This window comes from Penicillium bovifimosum (assembly GCF_028826915.1).
Source record: "Penicillium bovifimosum strain IBT 22155 chromosome Unknown utg000005l_segment0_segment0, whole genome shotgun sequence".
Classification (NCBI taxonomy): Eukaryota; Fungi; Ascomycota; class Eurotiomycetes; order Eurotiales; family Aspergillaceae; genus Penicillium; species Penicillium bovifimosum.
In genome coordinates, this window is record NW_026622714.1 from 4,881,759 (window position 1) to 4,908,333 (window position 26,575).

Here is a 26,575-nt window from a genome sequence, read left to right on the forward strand (position 1 = left end):
CCAGCGAAAGCGACTCACTCCGGTGCATTTCGGACTTCAGTTGACGGGGAACGAACGTGATTTGGGGGGCTGCGCAGATGTGTACCGTTGTTGTCGACGCTCCCTCGGGTATATCACACCCTTTGGGCTAATGGGATGGTCATCCAGTTCAGTTTAACACAAAAGTGCGAGGGTTCTAACATTGGCCTGTTTCAACGTTTATGCTTCGCTAGTACACTATATCCAAGCGTAATTACACACCCCCTCAATCACTGTGGTTGCTGGGATATGTGAACCCCTCCTGGTCAAAGAATTCCTCTTTAATCAACCGTGGACTAACGAAACGACGAAGCGGGTCAGAGCTACCAGCCTTATCGTTGGTCCCGCTAGCACGCGCACCACCGAAGGACTGCTGGCCAATGAGTGCGGCAGTTGTTTTGCAGTCTGGAACAGATAGTCAGTTGGAAGTAGCCACAATCGAGATCATCCGAGACTTACTGATATAGAAGTTGCCCGCAGAGTACCGGAGCGCATCTTCAGCCTGGCGGATAGCAGCACGATCCTTGGCGAAAACCGCACCAGTTAATGCAAAGCCGCCTCCATTCTGATCGACAGACTTCAGGATAGAAGCCCAATCGGCATCTTTGTAAACATACACAGCCAGCACAGGCCCAAAGATCTCTTCATTGAAGAGACGATGGTCCGGTGAATCGGCCTGATACACAGTCGGATGCACATAATAACCAACAGAGTCATCATAAGTCCCACCAGCCACGAGCTTCAGCGAGGGATCCTTATTACTCGCATCGATGATCGACTTAATCTTCTCAAACGAGCCACGGTGAATAACCGGGCCCATAAAAGCCTCCAGATCCTTATCCGGACTCCCAATTGTAATCTCCTTAATCCCAGCCTGCAACTTAACCAGGAATTCCTCAGCCCGAGACTCAGGCAAGTACGCCCGAGACGTAGCAGAGCATTTCTGTCCCTGGTACTCGAAAGCACCGCGAATGGTATGGTTGACTGCACTGGAGATATCGGCAGAAGCATGCACGAGATGGAAGTTCTTCCCGCTAGTCTCGGCGACGAAACGCGGGAACTCGCGGTACTTCCTTGCGGCTACGCCCTGTCCGATCTTGCCGTAGAGGGTGCGGAAGACGTCGGATGAACCGATGAAATTCAAGCCGGCGAAGTCGCGGTGCGACAGCACGGTTTCGGTGATTGCTTCTGGGTCACCGGTTACGAACTGGATGACGTTGGGGGGCAGACCGGCTTCTAGGAGGATCTTGTAGAGCAGGGAGCTGGCGTAGACGTTTGATGCTGATGGCTTCCAGATTACGACGTTGCCCATTAGTGCGGGACCGCAGATGAGGTTGCCGCCGATGGCTGTGAAGTTGAATGGGGAGACGGCGTAGACGAAGCCTTCCAGAGGACGGTAGTCGATGCGGCTGGGATGGAGTTAGTTTGTCTGGTCTATTTTCATGGTAGATAGTTCATGTGGAAACTCACCTCCACATGCCATCACTGCCGCGAGTTGGCTGCTTCTCCAAGATCTCAGCAGCCCAGTTACAGTTCAGACGGAAGAAATCAGCCAATTCGGCCGCAGCGTCAATCTCTCCCTGCCAAATGTTCTTCCCTTGTCCCAACATCGTTGCCGCAATAATTTCATATCGATACTTCGTACAGAGTAGCTCGGCAGCCTTAAGGAAGATCGAGGCTCGATCAACGAATGGAGTATCCTGCCAGCTCTGTTTTGCTTTTAAAGCCAGATCAATGGCTGATCTGGTCTGCTCATTGGTGGCAAGTGGGTAGTTTGTGAAAGTAATGGCATGTTCGGCGGGCAAAGGCTGATTCCAGGACTCTGAGCTTGCCTGGAATTGGCCGCCGTAGAAGAGCTCACTTCGCACTGGGAGCTGTGAACGGAGCTTGGCTAATGCTGCTTCGAGCTTGGTGCGCTCTGCGGAGCCTTTCTTATAGAGAGGCTATGGTGGTGTTAGCTCGGGGGTGGCTGTGTTTGCTTTGCGGTTGAATGCTCACATTGGGCTCATTTCTTGCATCGGGAAGGCGAAATGGCATGGTAGTCTTGGAACGGGCCTGTATGGATAATTGAATGGCAGCGAAGCTCCGGCGAGGGCCTGTTGGCCGTGCCGAGCGAAGTCTCATCAGTGTGTTAGACATGTTGTATAGCCGATATTGGAGTGAACGAACGTAATTATGAAATAGTCTGGAATGAAGACCTCGTTAGCTTCATTTAAAGGCCAATGACCCCTCGTACAAGCATCGGAGACCTGTCCGTTTACCCCACACGATCTTCGCAGTCGGTGTATAGCTATGATAGCCATGGTGCACCAGATACACGGCCAATGCTCAAGAACTGCAACGTCGGGAGGTCGCCCGGTGCTCTACCAAAGCCCAATTGGGAAGTTTCGCCCTATATCTCCAAGGTAGATAAGCACAGCATTCGAGAGACCGATGTCTCGAAGCCGAAGCATCACAATGCAGGCCCATCTAGACCAGTCTCGCTGGTGCATCTCTCAAATGGGACATCTGGCAGGCGACGTGACAGCAGCCGCGGTCTCGGCATCTATAGTAACACCCGCCGTAGCGATCATCGACAGGTTAGGTCCTGACACTCCCAATTTAGGCTAATCCCGCGCTAAATGTCCATCCAGATCACTCGTCGAGCAATCCGCCTTCAACCAGCCCATTCTCCGTGGCCTTCGTCGGCACGCCCTCGGAGCTCTCCGACAACCAGGTCTATTCATCTTCCAACGACCATTCGGCATAGTCTGGGCCCTTTACGCGGCAACCTATTCCGTCGCCAACGTGACCGACACGATCACTCGCAAGCTCAAAATAACAGCGGCCGGGACGATCACATTCGCCACGACGATGCTGGCAAATGTGCCGCTGGCGTTGTGGAAGGACATGCGATTCGCCAAGGAGTACGGCATCGGCCCCGGTCCCGATGCCAAGACATCAAGATCAACGGTGCCCCTCCAAGTTAAGTCACTGGCACGAATGGCAGCTGCTGTCTTTCTCCTGCGAGATGGCGTCACTATCTTTGGCTCCTTTACCTTGGCGCCGTGGTTGTCGGATGCCATCCCCGATGACTTGGCTTATTCACCGGTGATTGCCCAGTTGACGGTGCCGGTGTTGACTCAGTTGGTGGCTACTCCGCTACATTTGTTTGCTTTGGATATGTATACAAGGCAGTATACTGTTCCGTTCTTGGAAAGAGTTAGGTATTCACAGCAATATCTCCCTTCGTCGACTTTGTTGCGTTGTGTTCGTATCGTTCCTGCCTTTGGGATTGGGTGCTTGGCGAATATGGAGTTGAGGGCTGCTTTGCATACGAAGCTTGCGTGATATAATCAAATTCAATTGAAGATGGCAGCTAGGTGTATGTATAAGTCGTTGGCTAGAGGAAGTTCAGAATTATCGTTTATCTAAGCTAGACATGATATTCTCTAAGAAGATGAAAGCGAAAACGCCGACTTCGTTCTTCTAAAAACCTCCGCCTTCAACGCCCGATACTCAGTGTCCGTCCGCAGAACAGCATCCCGATTCTCAATAGCCCGACGAAGAAGGTAGGCCAGACACTCCCCCAATCCTCCCCAAGTCGAGCACTTATACACCTCCGGAGTCCCATCACCATCATTCATCTGAAGCAGCGAAAAGCTCAGCTCATCAGACATGCCATGGAGCTGGGCAAAGCGCACAGGCACGGTAGGCAAACCAGACACAACACGGTGCTTATGCAGTTCATGGGCAGTCACCATACTCTCCCTATTGTGGCTAGCCAAGAAGAGGTTCACAGAGGGAAATGCCCGGCTACCCTTATCTCCAAAGTCTCCGATATTCCTCCTCAATGCGCCCTGTGCGATCGTGTTATATGCGTCGTCGGTATCCTGCTTCGAGTCGTGGATCAAGGACCGTTCATCCGTAGCCATGTATGCACCTCTCACGAGCTTGAGACCGAGTGTGAAGTTATCCTCGCTTGCCGCAGCGAGGTGGGTTGCCAGCGTCGCTGGGGTGCTTTTGAGGTAGGCCTGGTAGGTATTGTAGACGGTTGAATACCCGTCACGATTATATTTGCGCATGAGTTCCAGAGCAACGCGGGAAATGCCCTTTTGGAAATGCTGGGACTCGGCGTCGACCAGGATGCGGACTTTGCGGTCTTTGGCTTTGGTGCAGACTTCATCCAGTGCTTCCATCATTTGCGGCGGAGGTAATTCTCCTGTGGCAAAGGCCTCAGTGACGGACGGGCCGGCGCCGGTTAGTCTTGTTGAGTGTTAGGTTATAGTTCATGAAGACAGGATATGGCCATAGGGTGGCTTACTTGACTGCAATGTAATCTTCTGCTTCCGTCATATAGATCGTCTCGATTGTCCCCGCCTGCCAGGCTTCGATGCTGGGACACCGGACGACAGATCCATCCATTGAGACATCACCATGCTCATTTTTCAAGGCAGTGCCTTGTCCGTGTGAGGCTTGTGTGTTATGGTCGAACACCGTCTCAGCAGCGTATGTCAGAATCATACCGCGGAAACCCATGTCTTTCATCTGTTGGATTGTGGCTTTGCATTCTGCCCCATTCTCCCCAGCACAGAACTGATTATAGAACGTAGTCTTCAAGATTCCGTGCAAGATCGGATTTCGATCAACATCAAACAGCCAGATTCTGTTGGGCTTGGAGAGAAAGGACATCATCGACAGCGCCGGGATGAGAAGGAATCTCTTCGACGAGATCGTGGAGACCAGCAAAGATCTGAGCAAGGCGCGAGCCGGTAACGCAGAGAGAGGTGGTACTGGAGGACTTGGAGCTGCCTTCAATTGCGCAGGCACTTGTAGGGTGGAACAAAGGCGCAGCGTTCTTGAGACGCTGACATCATGTGTAGGTAGAGTCCATCGTGCGAGAGCGGTTAGAGGCTTCCTGGGAAGTGAGGGGCCCATTTCTTTGACTGTTGGTCTGACTGTAACATATCCCAAGTCGAATTGGCCGCAGAGCGGCCTTCTTTATCAACATACATCGGATACCTCGTATGGAGGTCGGTAGCCTCTCGGACAGGTGCCCGATGCCTTTGGTGAGTAACAGAACCCGCCATGCGGGGAAAGTACCTATGCACACTGCAATGTAACGCCTCCCATAAACGGCAAGGAGATGCCGGAGCCTGTTGGAAGCGATGGCTCTATTGGTAACTCAAGTGGTTCGTTTCGCGTAATGCCTGCTCGGAAGAGTGTCCGGCGGCGGGGTTGCTTTCAAGGTTGGTCCATGCTATCAACGGTTCTACCCACCGACAGTATCTATTTGGTTCTTATGGGTAAATGAGAGGGGAAATTGGGGTTTGCGCTGTTGGAGATCATATCTGGTTGCATAGCTGGCTGTTGATATCGTCTTGGAAAGGGGAGGTGCAACCTATTGAATGCTGATCAGATTCCTTTTTGGTTCCATGCACGACTTTAAGCTAATGGGATTTAGATTATTGATAGGGTAATGCCCTCAGACTCGATCCTTGAGGTTATCACTGTGTCTAGGGTTGGAAGTATTCACCTGCAGGTATACGAATCACCTGACGGCTGTATGCTGGGTCCACCACCACATAGGTCTCGCTCTCAGGCAGAATTCGAGGAACTCCGTGGGCAGATGAATGGGTTAGGGCCAGGCTGACGTGTTCGACGAGGTCGCGCAGATAGAGACGGATCCGACCGATGCGCGATACTTCTTGCAGGGACAGGGAGGCATTCTTGTACCTCTTATATGCTACACTTACTCGTCCATCTATTATAGGCAAGACTTTCCTGTACCGCGCGCTTTTCGCGCACCATCACGCCAATGGTGCCATTGTCCTCTGTGTAGCATCTACCGAAGTGGCCTCTCTGTGACTTCCTGGCGGCCGTGCAGCCCATAAGTGCTTCCGTGTCTCGTTCGTCTGCCATGAGTCCAGAACGTCGCGGAGCATACGGTCAACGGCATTGAAGACATGATTGTGCTGAGTTGATGTGCCGCGCGTGTTTGGTTATATGGGATGAAACGCCAATGGCGCATAAACATGTCTTCAATGCCGTTGATCGTATGCTTATGCTGCGCGATGTTCGCCATGACCTTCCTGACGCGAAGGATACCGCATTTGGCGGTATTCCTACAATGTTCGGAGGAGACTTTCAGCAGACCTTGCCTGTCCCCTCTGATGGCCTGCAGGACCGTGGGGCTACGGTAGCGGCATGTCTCCTCTACGCATCAGTCTGGCCGTTAATGTGTACTGGCCGCCGTCACTCACCGCGAGAAATGTTGATGTTGATGAACTCAACATTCAAACCTTACTCACGCTGGGTGACGGCGATAAGTACATCTTGACGGCCTTCAGTGATGCCAACAGAGAGAGTGCAGACGGGGTGGTTGACATCAGTGACGAGTTGACTCCACAGTATCTCCGATCACTCTCGGTGAATGGTCTTCCCCTTGGTGATATCCGCCTAAGGCTTGGTGCGCCCGTCATGTTTTTGCGTAACCTAGACCCCCTCAACGGTCTTTGTAATGGGACCCGTATGATCGTTACCAGCATCCGGCAGAGATTCCTCCAAGTATCTTCATAACTGGGTCCTGTGTGGGTAAAACGAGGCTCATATTATCTGTCAAGCTGCCAAGCTGTCATCGAAGGAAAGCCAGCTGTTATTCACCCTCGAGCGGTTACAATTTCCCAGTCATATATTCTTTGCAATGACGATCAACAAGTCACAGGGTCAAATGGAGAAATGAGTCCTATAGTGGATTCCCCGATATTTCGACCAAAGGACCCTCAGGTTATGGGCAGATGTTGTCCGAGAGAAAGCCACGTACAGTTGCCCATGTGCAGATGGTGAGATACGGAGATCGACACCCACATGGTGAAGGGATTGACCCTGTGACTTGTTTTCGTCATCGCAAAGGCTAGACGAATGAGAATTGTAAACGCTCGAGGGTGAATGGTAGTTCCTCTTCCTTCGATGAGTCGATGACAGCTTGACAGGAAAGATCAGCCATTCAGCCTCGTTTTACCCGTCCTACCGACAAAGGGAGATCGTAGTCGCAAAACCTTGTATTGAATCAATTCAATTGGTGCGGTACAAGATCACGAGACTTTATGGCCGCCGGCCCGCCGCGGCGCAGTCTGCGGAGCGATCCAGGGTCACACTCTGACTCACCACTTAAGATCTGCCGCACGTGATGTTATTGTTAGTCATGAGGTTTCTGTGTTGGAGCTTGTTACGCGCGATGTCCTGTTACGCGCGCCCCTTTCACCGCATCTCATACTCTCAAACCTTCACCCACCACTTCGCTCTCACCCGCGTTTTGGTTCTACGTCTTCCAAGAATGGATTCCCAGCCCATCTTTTGCACCAAGTGCAGTCGCACTCGTGCCATTGATGAATTTCTCGTCAACAAGCAAGGGAAGCGCAACAAAACTTGCAAGCGGCATTCGAAGAAACGTCCCCTGGAGATCGATGACTGGGAGAATTTCATTCAGGTCATTCGCAATTGGAATAAGCCAGTGAGTAATCTAAACTGACTACGCGAGTAACTTGTAGCTGATTACGCCTTGCTCATAGAACCACTCTGAAATACTGGACGGCACATACACATTCGCTTTGGATGCTCTACCGCTCGACTTTCGTTCTCTACCCGTCCAGAAGAATGCATTCCTTCGATCGGAGCTAAACACGGCAATGCGGATCTCATTGACCTTATTTGGGACGAAGGAAAATTTCGGTTCGTGCATATGACAACAAATGGCGCAGGCTCTTCATTTTCGTACCGCTGTTCCCAAGATATGATGAGTGTCAAAAAGTATGATCCTCCAGTGGAGCCAGAGAAGCGACGGGATGGTAAACGCATGGAGCGATTCCCATGCGAGAGCAGGCTCTGCATGACCCATTGTCTACAAAGTCGAACCCTCACCCTTTCGATCCGTCACAAATGGCATATGCCCTACGTGGATATTGAGGTACCACAAACGGTGCAGGACCTCATCTATGAACGCGGGTCAAGCAAGACTTCATCGGAGATATTGCGTGATGTTCGAGCCGTTCCCGAGGCGAAAGATGTGACAAGACAACAAGTCTATTATCTCTGGAAGAAAGTAAATGCTGAGATACGGCAGCCAGACTCTGATCCCTTCGCCTCAGCTACAATGCTCCTTTCTGAAGACAGCAATTCTCAAAATTAATAATTGTCCTATAGGCTATGGCTCTGTAAAAGAATCTTCCAGGAAAATATGCTTGTAATCCAAGTGCGCCCCGATTCTTTTGTTTGAGTTGAGCTCAGAGCCGCCAAAATGCCCGTAGAGAGGAGAGGAGAAAGACCAAGTCCACGAACATCACAGCTAAAATCAAAGTCGCAACACCAGAGCTTACAACTTCAATGGAATCACTCAGCCTTCTTGGATGCTTCTTAAGGAGATCCGAATTTCGCGCTTGAAGGGACCGCTTCAAGGCCGAATGGGCGCCTATTAAAAGTTAGTATTTTGCTAGTTTTGAGTAATTGCTTGCTTACCTTCCACTCGGGATGTCGAGAGCTCATCCAAATGAAAATAAGCCTTTGTATGAAACCGGAGGAAGGCCTCAGGGACCTGGGTTATCCATTCATCATAGATATACTACCGTAGGACCTCCCCATAAGGAGTTTCATACTCATCTCGGAACTCCCGCCAACGCAGATCATGTTCTTCCTGGGAGTGTGCGAAGAAGATTTGGTCCAGCTCCATTTTGATGGTCTCCCAGCGTCGATTGAGCTCATATTTATGGCTCTGAGATGAGCTCAATCGACGCTGGGAGACCATCAAAATGGAGCTGGACCAGGACCGGGCCGGTTGTTCAGCGGCAACAGCCACGTTGATCCGCGGGCGAAAACGGGCTTGGATATTCTTGATGATATGCCAATAGCATATCAACGTGTTAGTTCCTGGGAAAACATACCTAATAGCATTCCGTAGGGGCTTCTCGTTATCGGTCATGATTGTCAATGGGTGGGGGATTTGATGTCGGTCAAGGGGCCCTTTCAGCCACCGGAGCACTTGACTTCTCGCTCGTTGTCTATAAAGGCGAGTCCGACGTAAAAACTGTAGCCAACACTCAACAGGAGGGTCGCCGATGATATCAAGCAATGGGAAGTGATACCGGAAAGAAACCCTTGGACTCAAGAGACACTCGAGATCTTACACGTTTAACATTGTGAGTCTTTCTATAGCCTAGTCCAATTTGGCTACGCCGACACTCAGAATATAACAGAATCCCGAATTAACACCAATTGGTCGGGATATAAGAGTAGAGAGATATTGTAGATACATGCAAGAAAATGCCCTGGCAGAAACCCAAGGCCTCCTACCCCAAGCGATGTCAAACCGCCCACGGGTTTTAAGAGGCCAAAGAAATGTGCGTAGGTCTGGACGCTCCATATAAAAGTGTCTGCAATGTGAGCTGGAACTCGATTAGGCAGTGAAATGGCGTATGAAGATTCCGCGGTCCTTCCATTCTGCATGTCTTTTGGAGTTTGCAAATTTGGGACCTACATGCCTGCGCTTCCTGTGGTGCCGTAAGGGCTCCATTGCGCGGACCGGTCAAATCAATCCGGTTCAATCCTGCGCCAAGCCTCTCTTGGGCATCCATACCGGGAAATTTGGTCCAGGGTTTGGTGCGAAAGCCGTGATGGCAGAGTATTTCCAATGATCAGCCGTTGCCAAACGGTAGATAGGCGGCTACGCTGCCAGAGTGAAAGTCGTGTTCATTGCCGGGTGACGACTGTGAGAGTATAATCGGAACCATGACCGTGATGACATATCGCGGAAGACGGTGTTGATTCGAAATACATGACGCATCGGACCTAGAAGCTTTGCGCCGATACCGCCGCGGGCTATAATCTGTCAGCGATTGGTCCAAGAGGAAGGGTGGATAGTCTGCGAAAGTTGCCTGGGGAGAACTCGGCAAGGATACTCGGAGTATCGGCAAGTACTTGGGGGAGAGCTAAATAAGCAGGGGGGTATCCTTACAGGGCTGTTTAGCATGCTATTGCGCTTATTTCGGCCTTTCTTGATGTGATTCTTCAGAGCGGTCGAGTCCAAGGGCTTGAGAAGTTCAAAGCTGCAAAGGAGTTCGCCAGAAACTGACATAATAGCGCCCCAATTGTCAAACTCGCCGCAATACTGAATATGGTTAGTGTGAGCCTGGAGTAGGACACGAAGAGAACTCACGTTAGGCGCAGAGAAAACAGTCACCAGAATGCGATCCTGATAGAACTCATATCCATCCTCCACCACCATGTGAGCGCGGCAAACTAGGTCAAAGTCGTGGCGCTGCAAAAAGTTCATGATAACCTTCTTTCCAAAGCAGTAGCTGACACCACGCTCATTGGGTTCCCAATCTTCCTCCATATCTGCTGGGTCGCTCCACAAGAGGTCATTCAAAAGACCATAGTCGGGCACATCAGTAGGACGAGCGATACCACGGATATCATCCATGTGCGAAAGACTAGGTGAGAGACCTCCATGAACACAGAAAATTTTGCCAGCCACAATCGCAGCAATCGGAAGACAGTTGAAGGTATCGATGAAGGTCTTCCAGACTTTGATGTTGCATCGACGCTTGCACTCGTCGTAGAATCCATAAACACGAGTAACGTTGGCGCACTCGTGGTTTCCCCGCAGCAAAAAGAAATTCTCTGGGTACTTGAGTTTATAGCACATCAGTAGAAGGATTGTTTCCAAGCTTTGCTTGCCTCGGTCGACGTAGTCGCCTAGGGAAAAGGTAATTCGAGGCGGGAGGGAATCCACACATCTCAAACAGTCGAATGAGATCAGTGTATTGGCCGTGAACGTCGCCGACAATCTTCACAGGAGCAGACAGCTCCAGCAGAGCAGGCTGCGACAGGAAGAGCTCGCGGGCGGCAGTGCAAATAGCAGTGATCTCTGCATTCTTCAAGCAGACAGTTTTGGTGACCTTGGTGGAATAACCAGCATCCAAAAGTCGCGAAATCATATCGTCCAAATCAATGGATTTCAATGCGCCCATGCCCATTCCGGGTGACCCAGATGTCTCAAGGGGAGCATTCAGAATGAAGTCCAGGATAGGGTTCAGCTGATTCTCTCGTTTCATCAAAATAGATTCACCAGCGACCGGGGCAGCCCCGCTCGGGGGACCACCGGAGGGAGGGCCGTCAGACACAAGGTCGACTTCGCCGCTCTGCTTCATTGCATTCACATCCTTGTGGCCTCGTTGCAAGCTGGTGGAAAGCGAGGGGGATGGTGGGGGCTGAGGGGAGCTAGGCCGCGAAGCGCCCTCGGAGGCAGGCGATTGGGGCAAGCCGGCATTGGAACCGGGTCGACTTCCGACTGACTTCAATGATCCGGCATCAGATTTGTCGGTCTGGCTCTCGGTCCGAGAGAGAGCGGTGGTGGAGCCCCGAGGGCTGTCGGAGCTGCGAGCACCAGGGATTTTCGATCGGATCGACCCACGGAAGGAGCGAAGGGATTCCTTTGTGTCGGACTTGGAGAAGGAAGGGTATGACTGCAGAGAGTCGCCTGAGGCGTTGCTCTTGGAATGCGACTGACCCATCACTGTAAAGCTCGGGGTAACTGCCAAGCTTGTGTTGGGCTGATCGCACGAACGATGGACGTTGAAATTATTATGCCGAGAGACCCCTGTTGTGTTGCTGGAATGTCTTGGCGCAAGGTTTTGCAAGATGGAGGAAGCTTGGAAGGCTTTGCCGGGAATCTAGAAGGTATCTAATCAACCTAGTCGAATCGGTACTCTGCGGAATACGTGGGAGGCGAATGCGGAGACGTGAGCACAGTAGGTGGGCGAGCTCCGATGATCGAGGGACGAGATGGCTTGGTTGTTCTGGGGGGGGGGGGGGGGGGAAGGAGAAAAAATGCGAGATGAGTGGGAGACAAGGGCGTGGGAGCTCCCGGGTAACAGGAGCAAGCTTTCCTACAGTTCCGCGGTTAGGATCTTACACAGTACACAGAACAATGTGTGAAATTGTAAGGCTGACTCCAGATGCAAGTGGCATGTGGATTTGGAAAGGAAGAAGGGGAAATCAAAAGATGCAAGGAAGGTCCTTGACTGGATAAGAATTGGGAGTGGTGGGTTTGCGGGTAGTAGAGGAATGCGTCATTATGTACGGGGTTGTTTGCACCGGTGGCATTCCACAGTACTAGCAGGCAGACATGGATACAACTTACTTTTCAGGAGAAGAGAGCACAGATGGATAGATTCTTATGAGGATAAAAATGGAGAGAGGGGGAAGTTGACAACTTTGCAAGGTCTAGGTCAAAGTTGAAGAGAAGGTAGGCGAAAGTACTCCGCCACCGCTAGTACAGTTGGAAGGTACTTCCCTGGTACCAACTGCTCTCTTTCTGCGGGTTCTGTTTCTTAGGCCCGGTCTCGATCAGCTGGAGATGTCAGATTAGGTCAGCCGGACTATCTCCCGGCCCGAGCTATACAAAGAGAGTTGCCTGATTTAGAGGGAACCCGGGAAACAGAAGACTGAGTCTGGACTCTGATATTTATAGGCCGATATGGGTTCATAGGTCTCATGAGTGAAGTTCATGAGCTCTTTCAAAAAGGTTGTTTTTTAAGCTTGATCCGATCCTCGGAACTATGTTTCAGCTGGAGCTCCTTCTCGTACTTGTCTCTCACTCGTCTCGCACTTCTCTACACAGTAAGTTCTCATAGATGTCTGTCACTGCTCTCTCACTTGTCTCGCACTTAACCGTGAGTCTGCTCAGGATCTAATGACCTGTTAGGTTATTCCCAACTTCTAAGGCTTTCAGCTCCGTATGTGCTAAATGCTAATTGACTACAGTGGGTTCTTCTAGCCATGAAGATACCTCTTGGCAGCGTCACACTACCTGAGTTGGAGTGGGGACATTGTACGGTGTATTTTTTTAAATGCCATTGTCAATTGCGTTATCCTGATTACCTGCCAAGATATGTCCACGGTGACCAAGCCATATCGCCTTTCTCTATCCCAGGTCACGTTCGATTACAAGTTGAGCTCCCACTATGACCGCTCGATGTCTACATTGAGATTTGGATTTTGGCCAGCCACCTAGAAGGCCACACATAGCCAGTCGGATACCAAGACTCTTTTCCGAGCCTACCCGGTGATTCGCATGAGAAAGTAACGCCGAGCTTAGATCTCGCCACCTGGAGCATGCCTCCTATCATGCGTGCCAGCCTGCCAGGGTCCAGAGATAAAAGTGCAGCACCAATTGACTTATTGAGCCGAATCCAGAATCTTAAGCGAAATGACATATCACAAAGTTACACGTGCTGCGTATCAGAGCGTAAGCCTAACTACACCTCTGACAGTGGAAGACGATTTAGGACAGCGGAGGTCGACCAAGATACGCCCCACTCCACAACGGGTTCACAGGAGAAGCGGACAAAACCGATGGAGAGTCTTGGATCTGCATGAAAACAACCACGCTGCATGCCAAGACATCTCGATGGCGGAGACACCGCCTTTTTACCCCTCCATCCACCCCTTGTTGCCTAGAGCACTTGCCACATGTGTTATTCCCCGTAGTGTCCGAAACGCCTTGACATCCTCTGGACCTGCGGGCCAAGCCACCTGCGATGCTGCGATGCAGCTGTTGTGGTCCCAGTGCCATGTTAACAGGAGATCGGCAAGTGCTATTGCCTGCAAGCGAGCCTCTTGGCAGCCCCACGCCCAACGTGTCTCCTGGCGGAAGAACAGGGACTAGGGTCTTGTGGGCGCAGTTTTCGTAGGGCAAACCCCGGGCCTCCCCTGCGGCGTGTCGTGTAAGTGGGTGCAGCAAGTGGTGGTCATGCTGCGTGGGACTGCGGGGCAGCCGAGCTAGGCGTGTCATTTGAGAGATAGAATAGAGAAAGACCCTCTGAGTAGGAAATTGAAGGTCCTCTCGATATGAGCCAGGGCTCGAGCCAAGAGTTGAAGCTTACTCCAGCTCGATTTTTGTAATGTGTTGTCCAGGGATCACGATGAGGCCTATCAACCGGTGTGTCATGTTCACTTTCACGGTTGTGGCCTTTGCTTCCGAGGCTTCTTCCTGGGACTCCTTCTGGTCTGCGGCCGCTTGAACGGCTGAGGTGGTCGGCATACGGTATTCAAATGAATTTGCGAGGATGATGTTCCGGTCCTGTTGAGTATGAGATTAGCTCTGCTCGTAGCGCGCATTCCGTGCTACTCACCGCATCGGTACACTTGAACAACCCGACAAACATGCGAGTGTCGGTCGTATGAATCCGTAAAGTGCGGCCCAATAGCCTTTCCAGATACTGAACCGATTGATCGTTATCCATTGTGGTTGGTGGGTGCTTCGTGTCAGCAGCCAACGAAGTTCTAACGTGCGGGGAGTCGAAGTCTGAGAAGCGCTGAGAAATGGTCCGGGTAGGAGGGGAAACAATGTCGGTTTATTCGGGATTTGAGCAGTGTTGAGTGGGTTCTTTCGCTGTTCGAGGCTCTCCTGGACCCAGTGTTCAATCGAAGGAGGGACGAGGTCGGGGAACAAACGACTTCCCCAATGCCTGAGGCCACAATATAAGCTAATGGGTGGGACCGCAGCGGCCATTGCGCCAATTCAGGAAATGTGGAGAGAGCTATGTCTATAGATCATAAAAATATATGCTGCCCTGCATTCTGCAATGAATCCTCGCTCTTGGAGGTGTCTATATCCGTAACTTGAGGTAGTCCAATATCCCGCCCTAGTCAACCATGCCAGAGTCCAGACCAAAGATGCGGGGAATGATGAAACTCGCAACTTCAGACTGCCTCTGCATCTATTAGACCTGGTCTCGTCCTGGACTCCTGTGAATTGGTTATGCTAATTATCATGGTACGCCAACGTACATCCCGACGTCCTTGTCGGGCTTATAGATGCAGGCGAAAGCCATTGAAACAGTGAATGAAGCCAATTCTCCCGCGACGTCTGTTTATCGTTGGAAGTACGATTCCACGGGCCTCTATATTCCCTCAGGGTGCCATAGATGCCAACAACCAAGTGAGCTCATCTCGAGAAAGAAACATGCAAAGGAATACAATTAGCCGGCAACGCCTTGCCTAATGAATAAGATAGGTATCACGAAATAAATGAAGAGCTAGCATAGTCTCTCCTGATATAGAACAAGAACGCCCGTGGACAGTAATATCCCTTTGCGACCGAATTACCTCCAAGTCATGTCTCCCACCAAGGTTGGAGGAGTATGTCCAGATCCATCACTACCACTTCCACTGTCAATGTCCATTTCCATGTCCATGTCTACATCTGCGCCCATGGTATCGAACCCTGGGCTATTTCTTTCGCTTGCACTGCCCACAGAACTCGTCTGATCAAACGCTTGGCGTCGTAGGATATACTCTTGGGTAAGCGCAGTTTCATTGGCGCGCGGCGCAAGGGCTTGACGGGAAGGTCGGAAGGGGGTTGATCGCTGGGTTGTTTGTTGGAAGAATCGATGTAACGTTTGCTGCCGAGGATCGACGGGTTCTGGTGTTTCGGAAGTCGGCTCTGAGTCCATTGTGTCCATATCGGTGGGCTGTGGTTGCTTTTGTGCGGAGAAGATCCATCGTAGTGTGTTCTCTGCGAGCTGTCAGCAATCATGAATGGCGATGCGATCAGGGAGAGCGCATTGAGGTTTGGATGAGTTACTTACGGTATATCACTTCGTCACTGGGACGGTCATCTCTGAAGCGCTTTCGCGTCCGGCTGTGGAGGTGTGTGTTGCCATTGATTGCCATGCCCCATTCGCTTGGAGCTGGGACTCCCTGGCTGGTCGGGAGAGCTGTGAATGAAGCTTTGCGCTTGAGAGACATGTTGGAGCTTGTCGGAGTGAAGGAAAGAAAGGTTGATTCTAACTGTACGTATAGAATTGGGGGTTAAGGGAGGAATAATAATAAGAGAGGTGTCAGAGGAGCTGAGAGGAGAGCTGAAGGATGCGAGTGCCATTGGCTGGGCGCGTCAGTTTACGAGATTCGCGTTGCATTTCCGTCAGGCTAAGCCTAATAGGGTATAATATTGCTCTACGTCCCTACAGTAGTATCCCTACAAACATGGACTCTACATCGATGCGACGGGTTGGGCATTTCCGAGGATTATACTGCGTATAATATGGTTTTTCTCTCATAGCTGCGCTCAATTGAGGTGCTAAGCTCGCGATATCAAAGCTCATGGCTTCAGATGATTACTCGGATACCTTACAAATCGTCATTCCTTCGGTATCCAGGACTACCGGCTGTCCAAGGAAATGAGGTATGTGGTAAGTTCAAAGTGATAACCTTCATATTCTCTCAGTCTCGAAAATATCCAAAATCAATGCCAGCCTATGCCGTATCTCGGCTGGGAGCCTGGGAGGCGCTGGTTGGGCGTTCGGGATTCCCCCCACCTATGATTGTCTTCCCCACTTCTCTTGGAGATCGCAGTCTAACCTTCTACTTCTACCACTTCCAACGGACATTAGCTTATTCACTTACACTCAGCCATGACAACTCGAGAAGCCTCTCACTCTGGGTCTTGGTACTCAAGCGATGCCCACAAACTATCTAGGCAGCTAGATGGCTGGCTGGGGGAGGTGCCAGACACCATGGACAAGGTCGGCTCGCTGCCAGCTCCAGGAGCCAGAGTGGTTATTGCACCGTATGTCTGAGCCCTCAGCATGTAGTTGATGGGATCTAGCTCAAAAAAAACTAACCTCGCAGACATGCGGGTTATGCATACTCGGGCCCCTGTGCAGCCTATGCATACAAGGCGCTGGACCTCTCCAAAGCGTGAGCTTATCTCCCATCTCTGTCTTATGAGATACCCTTCTAATGCCGCATCTAGAAAGCGAATCTTCATTCTAGGGCCCTCACATCATGTCGCGCTCTCCACATTAGCTCTTCCATCACTGACTTCCTACCGTACCCCTCTATCCGATGAACCCCTTCCACTAGACACCGAACTTATTTCCCAGCTCTCGGAGAAACAGGCAGTGAAACCTGACGGGTCAAAAATCTCCTTCAAAGTGATGTCCCGTTCGGTAGATGAGGACGAGCACAGCATCGAGATGCACCTGCCCTACATCCACCGCTTGCTTCAACTCCAATATCCAGATGCCCCTGCGTCCGAGTACCCACGCCTAGTACCAATAATGGTCGGGAATACCTCTAAGACAACAGAACAGGCATTCGGGGCCCTCTTAGCCCCCTACCTGGCGGACCCCGTCAACGCGTTCGTCATAAGTTCGGATTTCTGCCACTGGGGTACCCGATTCGGCTACACATACTATGTTCCACAAGCTCCCAAGCCAGGACCAGAGCTCCCACTGTCTGACGATGAGCTTCCACAACCCGGAGTGGACTCAAGCAGTGTTAGTCAGGCCATCGAGATGGTATCGGCGGGTCGTTCCTTGCGGGACCGCGATCGCCTTTCCAGCCAAGAACCTGCCATTCATGAAAGCATCTCGGCATTTGATATGGCGACCATGGCTGCCATCACGACTGGGTCTTCGAAGTCATTCCTTGATGTCATCGAGCGCACGGGTAATACTGTATGCGGACGCCATCCTATTGGGGTCATTATGGCAGCCTTGGAGATCGTCACAGCAAGTCGAGCAGCTGACGAGCAAGGACGATTCTACTTCCTGCGGTACGAGCGTAGCTCGGATGCTACACGGGTAAGCGATAGCTCGGTGAGCTATGTCTCTGCATTTGCTGTTCTCTAAGGCGGTCCATTGAGCTGGACGGTAGGGCCTGTTCTTTTGTTTTTCGAATTCCTATGATATGCGCTAGCTCTAGCATCAATCATGAAACAGTCAGTATGGTAATGATGAGGCATATATACTACAATCCTATTCCCCCTGATGTGGGTATCCCAATATGGATGTTCAACAAAAACATTCGAGGGCGCGCGTCGACCCGACAATATGGTTACTTCTTCGTGTCGCTTGAACGACTGTAACATCCTAATATCACAGACGTAGAAAGATGCCAAGCCCTATTACTAGTGCAAACAGCCTTCAACCGGATTTTTCCACCACAGCTTCCCCGGATTGTGATCAGCTGATGCTCGGCAGATATCGACGGCTTCTAGATCTTTCTCCTCTGGTACCATTGCGACAGAGATCTTATGTAGAGCTTGAACTCGCTCCATAGATATCATTACCTACCTGCACGACTTCTGCCGGCTGTTATCGCCGCATACAGGCATAGTGCCTCAAGATTGGTGGCCGCCTGCATCTGTTGCATCTACAATCTCAATGCTTATGTCGGTATTCTGCCGGAGACCCCTGTCGACCGGCTACAGCCGGTTGGGCTGAGTAACAATAGGTGGCTCGGGCAGTCTCGTTGTCCAGATCTAGGGCATGAGCGAGGGATTTTGAAGACTGGGATATAGCGCATTTGGGAGAGTCTACTATAGTCCCTATCAAGGTAATGGTTAGTCTTAACCAAGACTTAAATAAAGATACAAGGAACCTTGGGATCGGGGCGGTTCCGGCGAAGCTAAAAAAAGGGGTTTTCTTATCTTCAGATCTTCAGAACTACCTACACCGTATGAAGCCCTACGTGCTTGACGGTGTAGATGATAACTGAATAGCTCACGCTTTATCTGTCTACACCGACTCTTCACTATTCCTCATGATTCAAGCAACTTAGCGCTGACCGATCGGATTGACGGGAACTCTATGCAAAGGAAATGTGCCCGAGAGCCTGAATCTGATCAGCAGGACAATTGTATCGGCACTATTTATGATCCGGCTGTTCTGTGTCAATGGGATGGAGTTTACTTTTTGATTCTCGTGGGGAGGCACAGCTTCATACCCGGCAATGGCACGCATGAAACATGGGGTCTTTTCGTGGGAAGATGTGCTGGCTCAGCGGTATCAGAGTAAGCGACTACCAAGAACCCGGCCTTTGGACCTTTGAGATTCCTTTCTGTGATCTACTGCGTTGTTGATTCTCCCATTTACCTCTTATTCACTGTCTTTCACCTGTACAAAGCTAACAATGACCCCAAACCATCAGGTAATAAACCCCCACCTCTCCTACATCGTCAAACAATAGAAGCCGCCGAACCACAACCTCAAAGCCGACTCCTAGCCCGGCTATCACAGGAGCTACGTTTAATGATCTGGGGCTTCGTCCTGGCAGACCAAAGAATACACATAATCCAACTCACCAGACAGCGTCTTGGGCACGTAGTATGTCCATGTCCACTCGATTTGACCAAAACCTCAAGATCGTCGTCGCCGTCACCGCGCCCAAAACACCACACACGCCAGGATAGCGCATTATTCTGCGAAATATGCCACGGCCCCGGAATCGCCCAGCCAGCAAGAGAAAGCGACCTCATGCGCGTCGGCAATAAGTTCAAGCTACTGGGTCTGGCCTTGACCTGTCGGCAGATGTATGCTTGAGACATTTAGTTACCTCCCATTCACCTACCTACTAACCCATTTCCCCCAAAACCCCAGATACCACGAATCAATCCCCCTCGTCTACACCCTCCCAACCCTCGAATTCAGCAACCCGTGGACCCTGCCCTACCTCCTCCCAACAATCCCCCCAGAAACCCACGCCCAAATTCGCAAAGTCGAGCTCCGCTGGTCTTTCCCCGGCCACTGGCTCCCAAGCAAAGACTCCGTGCGCGCGGTATACGTATCAGCCGGCCGGGCGCAGTGGACAGAGACGTGTCTGGCCCTCTCGCAGCTGTCGTCTCTGCGCTCGTTCGTGTTAGTGCTAGAGAGTAACTGGTTCTGCGAGCCGGTTGAGAGATTGGTTGGGTTTTTGGAGCCGTTGAGGGGGATTGTTGTGAGATCGGTTGGGCGGAGCTGGAAGCGGGAGGAAATCGATGCTGGGGTGGATGGGAGTGAATATCGGGGTCATGATTCAGGGTCCGATGGCTCGACTGGTAGGCTTAGTTTTAGTTCCGATGAGGAGTCTTGCGGGAGCTTGGGGTCTTCGCTTTCTACTGTTGGGGGTTCTTGTACGAAGTCGAGATTCGCCGGGGCTCTGTCTCGGTGTGTTGGTAAGTGGGAGCTGAGGCTACAGGGACAGTCGTATTATCGAAATGAATTGGACTGGGTGGCGGATGATCTTCGGCGGAGAGGGATAGAGTGTTGGATATCAGCGGTGTGAGGGAGGTAAACTATGCTTATCTTTTCATGGATTTCTCCTTTTTTTCAAATGATCGTCTGTCTGTTGTATGTGTGTCTACACAGTAAATGTTCTTTTGGATGTATGTTTTCATGATGTACGGAGTACCGTTGCACGAATTATGTACTGTGGGTACATTCTACGAAGTAAAAAGAGGTGACAGTGAAAACCACAACTGTACGTGGCTTTTGGAGTCAGTATCGTTGTCTTCGAAGATTTGTGGCAGTTTCCCAGTCAGGGCATAGCTAGCCAGAAGGCCTCTTATTTAAAATCTGTATGCACCATTGAGTATGTATCTCAAATGTAGCAAATGAGAGGTGACCATTCTATACAAATCCTCTGTTTACATCGCATTCCCCCTAACCCGTTCGAGAGTGAGACTCTGGACCCACTGGGAGGAGCCGGCGAGCTATAAATAACGCAGGGCCGTGCAATATCCCCTCAGCCAGGTACCGATGAGCAGCCAGTGAGCCACAGGATAAACATTGGTGATATGCTAAAACCTCTAGCTTCTTCATTCGGGAAAGCCGCCCAAAGGCACTACCAGCCAGGAACCAAACATCTCAATTGATAGGACTATGCTTGCGTGTTTTGGTCGTACAACACTAGTTACAGCTCTTCTTCTTTCTTGAGCAGCTATTGTGAAGGCTTATCGCATTCAATTCATCTATACGCGGCAGCAGCAGCCGACCTAGATACGGCTATGCGTGAAAAGGCGACGTTGGGATGAAATCCATAGTTCTACTGTAATTCAAATTAATTGGTTACACAAATTCTTGTTTACCTACTGAGATATTACAGGGCCAGTCAATAAAAACGCATTTTTTGCAATTCGTTGGTAATCGCGCTAATTCTGCCTCCCAGAGATGGACGACATCTGGAGAAGAGGGGGATAGAAATCCATTTGCAGTACAACTCAAGCATCATCTTCCTATGACAACTCATGGTGATATCATCTACAAGCTTATCTGATTCACTCATTCCAGTGCAGAGCATTATGTGTGTGTGATGTCGCCAGGGGCGAAAAAAACCTGACCTGGGGGATCCACCGGCTGGGGCTGGCGCTAAGAGCGCGGGGAAGATCGCACATCATAATCAAACCGGCTCGGGCAGGCTAGTATTTTATCGTAAGATACATGCTCTGGAATGATTAGAGAAAATGTGTGGTATTGTATGTAGGTGGTGGCCCATTGGTGGAAAGAAGTGCCTAACAAAACTATTCCGTAAAGCAGGAAATGAAATGGACCTTTAATCATGGTCAGGTATATAAGCAATTGAGAACAAAACATAAGATCGAACTGGCGATCCTGCCAGAACATGCAAAAGAAAAGATCATAGGCAGTGGCTGCGTCCGTGAATCGTACAACATGCACCGCCAGGGAGTTCCAAAGGATATTAGAAACGAAGTTTGATGCGCCGTGCAAGACCATGCTCAAGCAAATACCGTGTATAACCCATATTAAGTGCAAGATGCTCAGAAGAAATCTGGCTCCAGTGTGGTATCTCAGAACAAAATGAGGTAATGTGAAGCGTCAAGAAGATTTGTGAAATCAATGATCAGGGGTTGGACAATTTCGATCAACAACGACAGCCATTGTAAACAGCAGACTGGAAGTCTGCTTGTCCGAGTCTGCGGTCGCACATGCTTGAATGGTAGTCAATACAGCATGGTCCGAATCTTGAGGCTGACCCCTGAAACGGATATCAGCGACATGGGCGAGGGGCCCGGCGCGACCGCAGTGGCCGTCGTTGGCCAGATTGCCGAATAACTCATCGAGAGTCGCAGCCCCGGTCAGTCTTCCGGTGCGCGAACGGTCGGCTGCCGGGGGTGCAGGTCGCGCAATCGTTCGATGAGTGGTGTGGCTAGATGCCAGAGGATAGATGTGATGCCGGATAATCGGCGGTAGTTTACCGTCCTTCGGGGGCACGGTCGGGGCCTGAGTGACCGTGGCCTCGTGTGGCAAGCACCTCCGCCGAAGCCTCCTGGCGAGCACCTGGGTGTTTCTGGTCCTCGGGACGACCGGTAAGGGCCCGGGGGAGCATCTTGTTGATCTCTGATGCCAGTGCAGAAGCCATGTAACACCGGAGTTCCTTCTCTTCGCGCTCGTCCTCCTTGATCAGGCGGCGCTGATCAGTCTTCGACATATTCTCTCGGCGTTTGCGTCGAATTTCATGGATAGTCCACAAGACGACTTCCTCGGGAGCACGGGTGCGAGGACTTCCGTGTCGGGAAAAGCTGCGGACATAGCGGCGAGTGACGTCGGTCGCGCCGTCGATCGAAAAAGCCACGCAGTAGGAAATTTTGCGTTGCCATCCTTCCGTATACAGGCGAGGCTGGTCCCAGGCACCCTCGCAGGCGTCAACGTGGACCCATCGGCGCTGGTGTTCCGAGTACACTTCGGTCCAAACATAATCCTCGGAGTTCCACACCCAACGGACTCGGGCTCCGACGGCGCGGCAGAACATACTGAAGCAGTTGGCCCATTCGCCCACTCGGCCTCGTCGGGATTGAAGCAGTTGCCATACATCGGAATACCGTGGGAATCGCTCATCGGCGGCGCAGCTGGTGTCGGAGCAACGGTACAGTTCGACCCGGGATGCGCCCCGGGCGGTTTCATCGGGGGAGGGAGGCGTCATGCCTTGAGCAATCGTAGGCATGTGGCACTTGGAGCACGGCGGGTTGTTGACAAATTGGAAGAAAGATCCCTTGAACCATCTGATTGGATAGTTATGTGAGCAAGGGCGCAATGAGTCTAGACCATCTAGGGGTTTTAACATACCTGAGCAATGCTCGGATCACACAATCTTGGTAGCCCCATTCCGCCTTCCCAGACACGCTGGCGGCCTGGGCCTGCATGATTTGGGATTCCTCCTCGGCCTCGGAATACAAGCGATCGAGCGGAATAACGCACAGGGCTTCGTCCAAAAGACCTGGGTTTTCGTATTTGGTCGGCGTCACTGATAGCCCCTTTAAGAAATTCGAGAACTTCAGCGAAGCTGCATCCTGAGGCGGCGCTGGCATGACAGGAAGACCACGTAGTGCTGATGAAGTTGTTGAGGGCTTTGGAGACGGCAAACTGGCAGGGGCGCCGAACGCAGGTGGTGGTGGCGGAGCTCGCGAGGGCGGCGGCGGAACCGATGAACTGGACATAGGGGATGGTGATGGTGATTGAGTACGCGAGCGAGATTGTTGTTGAAGGCGGTTGAATCGTTTGGTGCGCATCAGTTGCTCAAATTCATGAGTAAGTGTGGTGGCATCGTATTCCTTCGGAGCAGGCTGAGCTGCTCGGTGTCTGCCGTCCGCCATAGTCGATGAGGAAGTCACGGCAGACTTCCAAGAGAGTTAGTGTTGAGATCCAGAATGACTCGATATAGGCGAAATGAGTCGGGATTGGGCGAAAGAAGGTCAATTTGACCCAGGACGGAACGGGGGAGTGGGATTGGTAAGAAAGGGAGGAAAACCAAGGTCGGGGAGGAAAAGTAAAGAAGGGACTGCCACGCCTGAGTTGACGTAGCACTTGAAGATCACTCTCTTAATCGGAGAGTCAAGAAAGAAAGAAAAGTCCCTTGGAAAGAGTGTGTGCCCAAGAAAGAGAAGAGAGAGAGACAGAGAGAGTGAGTACGGAGTAGCGTACCGCAGTATTACGAGCGTCGTCAGCATCTCGCCCCAATCACGGGCCCCGCGGCCAAGCCGCGTGTGCAAAAGGGAAACAAGCTAAGAAAAAAGACCCTTTTTCCCCGTATTTTCGGTAATTTTGCGTAATTTTTGGCTGCTTCGTCCTCCCGTGCACACGTAACGTTCACATCCCAGATTCATGGATCGTTGCTAGTTTCCTCTTGGCGGTCTCTATACTTTTATGGCTTGAAGGCTTCTATATCGTCCAGGCTCTTTTTGATCTGGACTGATTTATCTATTGATCCTGATCTGTTTTGTCATATTCTGAGTTGCTCAACATGCAGGTGTACTACAATCATGACTTTCGAAGTATTACGTGGCTGAAGGCCTTCCAGGCTGGCCAGGTCCACTGTCCATCCGCAGAGCGTTGGTCATCAACATGATAGACGGGTTCATGATCCATCCATGGATGTTGAGTGCATCAACGAAGATCAATACCCTCGGGGTTCACAAGGCGATGATCCGAGCTCGTGCCGTGCTCGGCCGGTACAAGTCGTATATATTGTACGGTGTAGGGCTCTGAGCCTCTGTCCGGTTATCAAATGACAGTCACTAAAATGAAGGAAATAAAAATGAAGAAATATTAAGGAACATAAGGCCTACGCGCGGCCATGGTACGAAAATCTATCTCTGCTGCTTTCCATTTGAAAGGCTGGAGACGCGCAAGCGTCCGTCTTGGCATTTTGTATGATCGAGGGCTAGAGCCTCCCCCTAAGCCGCTTGAGGCGGTGCTGCTGGCCGAAAGGGGTATGGCGTCAGTCACTATGAAGGGGGAGCCGGTCTTGGCATTTGCTTTTCTTCTTGTCGCACTCTAGAATACCCTGGCATGAATGTCCCATGCAACGTGAGATCTCATGGAACCGTTCATCTCGATAGGAATGTAAATGTGAGATTCATACTCCGATCCCAACATTGCAATTTTCTACGAAGTATAAGGACGATCTACACTCCCTATTGGCGGGTCATGAGCTACGCATTACGCATCGAACCCGCAGGACAACAGGATCTCGTCCATCATCTTCTGCCAATCACATCAGCCCGGGTGAATCAGCCGATCCGAAAAAGACCCTGAAAACTGTGAGACTCCAGTCGCGGTCGGGACCGAAAGCTCGTTTCTCCTTTTCAATCAGATCCATCGTAAACACCTGTTCCGTGGCTCGGAGTCGATCTACAACCCGTCTCCAGGACACGTACGGAGTACAGCGATTCGGCGCACCTTTCCTCGTCCGAACTACAGGGGCATATGTAGTGGAAGAATTGATGTGCAGAATGAGACCGTGGATTCTCTTGATACAAATCTCGCAGCATACATTACTAGTATCATCCCAACAATTCAACCTTTAACTAACTTAGACCATTTGATTGCAACGCTACTCCGTACTCCGTAGTAGTATGGCCTTTGAATTTTACTAGGCTCAAACGCGGCTAAGATGAAACAACGGTAGCTGATCGGTTTCCCCGGATAGAATGACTCGACAGTAAAATTCCCGAGTGAGCCAAGCGATAGATTGCAGGGCTGAATCTTGGAGCCTGTGGATGATCGAAATAATGGTATTAGGTAGTATTAATATTATGGACCAATTGACATACCGCAATTAAGGAACCCCAACTCCGCTGGATAGTAGTTATTCGTAGAGCCGGGACAGCTAATGCCATCCAAACCTGTCAAACCAGGCTTTTGGAAACAGGACCTACCACGGATAGGAGGCTTCCCCAACCCCTGATTCATATACAAGGCAGTAACATTGGGTCGCTGACAGTCCGATGCTTAGCCCGGATGGCGCGAGCGTCAGAAAACCGGGGCTCTGACTGGAGCCACATGGTGAATTCTTTTTTTGAGGTGATCACCGTTGACTTGATAGGTATCTTTGTGGTTGTCTTCTACTATTCATTATAATCTTTCTCGTTGCAAATGACACCAATGACAAACATCCAGTTAGCCAGAACCTGGCGAAAGGAAAATTGGTGCGCAATACGGAGTACGCAAGGCTCCCATCCCGGCACTCGTGGGCCCGTTGCAATGAAGATCAGCACTCCAAAACAATATCAGGGGGAGAAGTCCAGAAACCCACAGCCAAAAGCAAAAACAGTTCTGGCTTAACAAGCCGACGAGCCAATGATCCCCGGACGCCAAGCGCCAAGACCCTCGCATTTCTCCTGAGTCTCTAGGTTTGAGTTTATTGCTTGAATCATATCAAACTAAGACATTATTGCTTAGCTTAACTAGCATCCTGAGACTGTTGACGTATCTGATGAGCTTGGCTTTGCCCATTTCAAGATGCCAAGACTATATATACCATGCACCACCAACGCTCTATGCCCGTGTATGCATATTGCATAAGCTCATGTCGAGTTTACTCCCCCGGCTTCCAATTCCACGCGTTGACGCCCGTTCGTCAACTGCCCCTGTCCATATCCCGAAGATCTGTCAATCAGTGACGCTGCCAGGGCTGTCGTATTCCCATAATAATGTGGTGTCCGTGCCAAAAAGACAGAGAGGACGCTTAAGGTGGCTCGTTGTAAGCTGACCTCTTGAGCCTAGCCTTGCATTGAAATTGAACTGGTGGTTGACTACAATACATGGGAGCTCGGGCATGTTGAGATTCTTCACTTGAGAGACAGAGAGAGACTAGGACGAATGTGTCGGGACTCGGGAGTGTGGCGCTGGCTAGAGCGGGCCGAAACCAGTCATGCGCCCAATCCACTTTTGTTCTGTGGCTTTTACAAGTCACGGACCACGGTGCGGGTGCGTAAGATATTTCCTCTGCCGGGTGGCCG

The 26,575-nt window shown here is 51.0% G+C and overlaps 13 protein-coding genes across 13 annotated transcripts; 5 read left to right on the plus strand and 8 right to left on the minus strand.

The window, feature by feature from the left end:
- Positions 1–244: 244 nt before the first annotated feature.
- N7515_007073 (Aldehyde dehydrogenase C-terminal) lies at positions 245–2,157 on the minus strand (the record flags this gene model as incomplete). Its single annotated transcript, XM_056667817.1, has 4 exons — positions 245–423; positions 478–1,427; positions 1,489–1,961; positions 2,017–2,157. 4 exons carry the CDS (start codon positions 2,155–2,157, stop codon positions 245–247), a joined length of 1,743 nt encoding a protein of 580 aa, XP_056521413.1.
- Positions 2,158–2,475: 318 nt separating this feature from the next.
- N7515_007074 (uncharacterized protein) lies at positions 2,476–3,348 on the plus strand (the record flags this gene model as incomplete). Its single annotated transcript, XM_056667818.1, has 2 exons — positions 2,476–2,597; positions 2,652–3,348. The coding sequence occupies 2 exons, from the start codon at positions 2,476–2,478 to the stop codon at positions 3,346–3,348; spliced, it is 819 nt and encodes a 272-aa protein (XP_056521414.1).
- Positions 3,349–3,449: 101 nt separating this feature from the next.
- N7515_007075 (proline dehydrogenase family protein) lies at positions 3,450–4,935 on the minus strand (the record flags this gene model as incomplete). Its single annotated transcript, XM_056667819.1, has 2 exons — positions 3,450–4,263; positions 4,322–4,935. The coding sequence occupies 2 exons, from the start codon at positions 4,933–4,935 to the stop codon at positions 3,450–3,452; spliced, it is 1,428 nt and encodes a 475-aa protein (XP_056521415.1).
- Positions 4,936–5,513: 578 nt separating this feature from the next.
- Positions 5,514–5,919, minus strand: N7515_007076 (uncharacterized protein; the record flags this gene model as incomplete). Its single annotated transcript, XM_056667820.1, is given in 2 exon segments — positions 5,514–5,743; positions 5,754–5,919. 2 exon segments carry the CDS (start codon positions 5,917–5,919, stop codon positions 5,514–5,516), a joined length of 396 nt encoding a protein of 131 aa, XP_056521416.1.
- A 100-nt stretch (positions 5,920–6,019) lies between these two features.
- N7515_007077 (uncharacterized protein) lies at positions 6,020–6,576 on the plus strand (the record flags this gene model as incomplete). The annotated part of the gene is made up of 2 exons (XM_056667821.1): positions 6,020–6,116; positions 6,182–6,576. The coding sequence occupies 2 exons, from the start codon at positions 6,020–6,022 to the stop codon at positions 6,574–6,576; spliced, it is 492 nt and encodes a 163-aa protein (XP_056521417.1).
- Positions 6,577–7,333: 757 nt separating this feature from the next.
- Positions 7,334–8,185, plus strand: N7515_007078 (uncharacterized protein; the record flags this gene model as incomplete). Its single annotated transcript, XM_056667822.1, has 3 exons — positions 7,334–7,510; positions 7,569–7,728; positions 7,758–8,185. 3 exons carry the CDS (start codon positions 7,334–7,336, stop codon positions 8,183–8,185), a joined length of 765 nt encoding a protein of 254 aa, XP_056521418.1.
- Positions 8,186–8,614: 429 nt separating this feature from the next.
- On the minus strand, positions 8,615–8,971 carry N7515_007079 (uncharacterized protein; the record flags this gene model as incomplete). Its single annotated transcript, XM_056667823.1, has 1 exon — positions 8,615–8,971. One exon carries the CDS (start codon positions 8,969–8,971, stop codon positions 8,615–8,617), a length of 357 nt encoding a protein of 118 aa, XP_056521419.1.
- Positions 8,972–9,837: 866 nt separating this feature from the next.
- Positions 9,838–11,564, minus strand: phzA (putative serine/threonine protein phosphatase; the record flags this gene model as incomplete). Its single annotated transcript, XM_056667824.1, has 4 exons — positions 9,838–9,867; positions 10,004–10,156; positions 10,205–10,746; positions 10,784–11,564. 4 exons carry the CDS (start codon positions 11,562–11,564, stop codon positions 9,838–9,840), a joined length of 1,506 nt encoding a protein of 501 aa, XP_056521420.1.
- Positions 11,565–13,933: 2,369 nt separating this feature from the next.
- On the minus strand, positions 13,934–14,297 carry N7515_007081 (LSM domain-containing protein; the record flags this gene model as incomplete). The annotated part of the gene is made up of 2 exons (XM_056667825.1): positions 13,934–14,134; positions 14,187–14,297. 2 exons carry the CDS (start codon positions 14,295–14,297, stop codon positions 13,934–13,936), a joined length of 312 nt encoding a protein of 103 aa, XP_056521421.1.
- An 861-nt stretch (positions 14,298–15,158) lies between these two features.
- Positions 15,159–15,804, minus strand: N7515_007082 (uncharacterized protein; the record flags this gene model as incomplete). Its single annotated transcript, XM_056667826.1, has 2 exons — positions 15,159–15,571; positions 15,645–15,804. The coding sequence occupies 2 exons, from the start codon at positions 15,802–15,804 to the stop codon at positions 15,159–15,161; spliced, it is 573 nt and encodes a 190-aa protein (XP_056521422.1).
- Positions 15,805–16,469: 665 nt separating this feature from the next.
- On the plus strand, positions 16,470–17,690 carry N7515_007083 (protein MEMO1; the record flags this gene model as incomplete). Its single annotated transcript, XM_056667827.1, has 3 exons — positions 16,470–16,624; positions 16,687–16,755; positions 16,811–17,690. The coding sequence occupies 3 exons, from the start codon at positions 16,470–16,472 to the stop codon at positions 17,688–17,690; spliced, it is 1,104 nt and encodes a 367-aa protein (XP_056521423.1).
- Positions 17,691–19,316: 1,626 nt separating this feature from the next.
- Positions 19,317–20,103, plus strand: N7515_007084 (uncharacterized protein; the record flags this gene model as incomplete). The annotated part of the gene is made up of 2 exons (XM_056667828.1): positions 19,317–19,372; positions 19,440–20,103. 2 exons carry the CDS (start codon positions 19,317–19,319, stop codon positions 20,101–20,103), a joined length of 720 nt encoding a protein of 239 aa, XP_056521424.1.
- Positions 20,104–22,029: 1,926 nt separating this feature from the next.
- On the minus strand, positions 22,030–23,428 carry png1 (peptide-N4-(N-acetyl-beta-glucosaminyl)asparagine amidase; the record flags this gene model as incomplete). Its single annotated transcript, XM_056667829.1, has 2 exons — positions 22,030–22,837; positions 22,902–23,428. The coding sequence occupies 2 exons, from the start codon at positions 23,426–23,428 to the stop codon at positions 22,030–22,032; spliced, it is 1,335 nt and encodes a 444-aa protein (XP_056521425.1).
- Between the last annotated feature and the right edge of the window lie 3,147 nt (positions 23,429–26,575).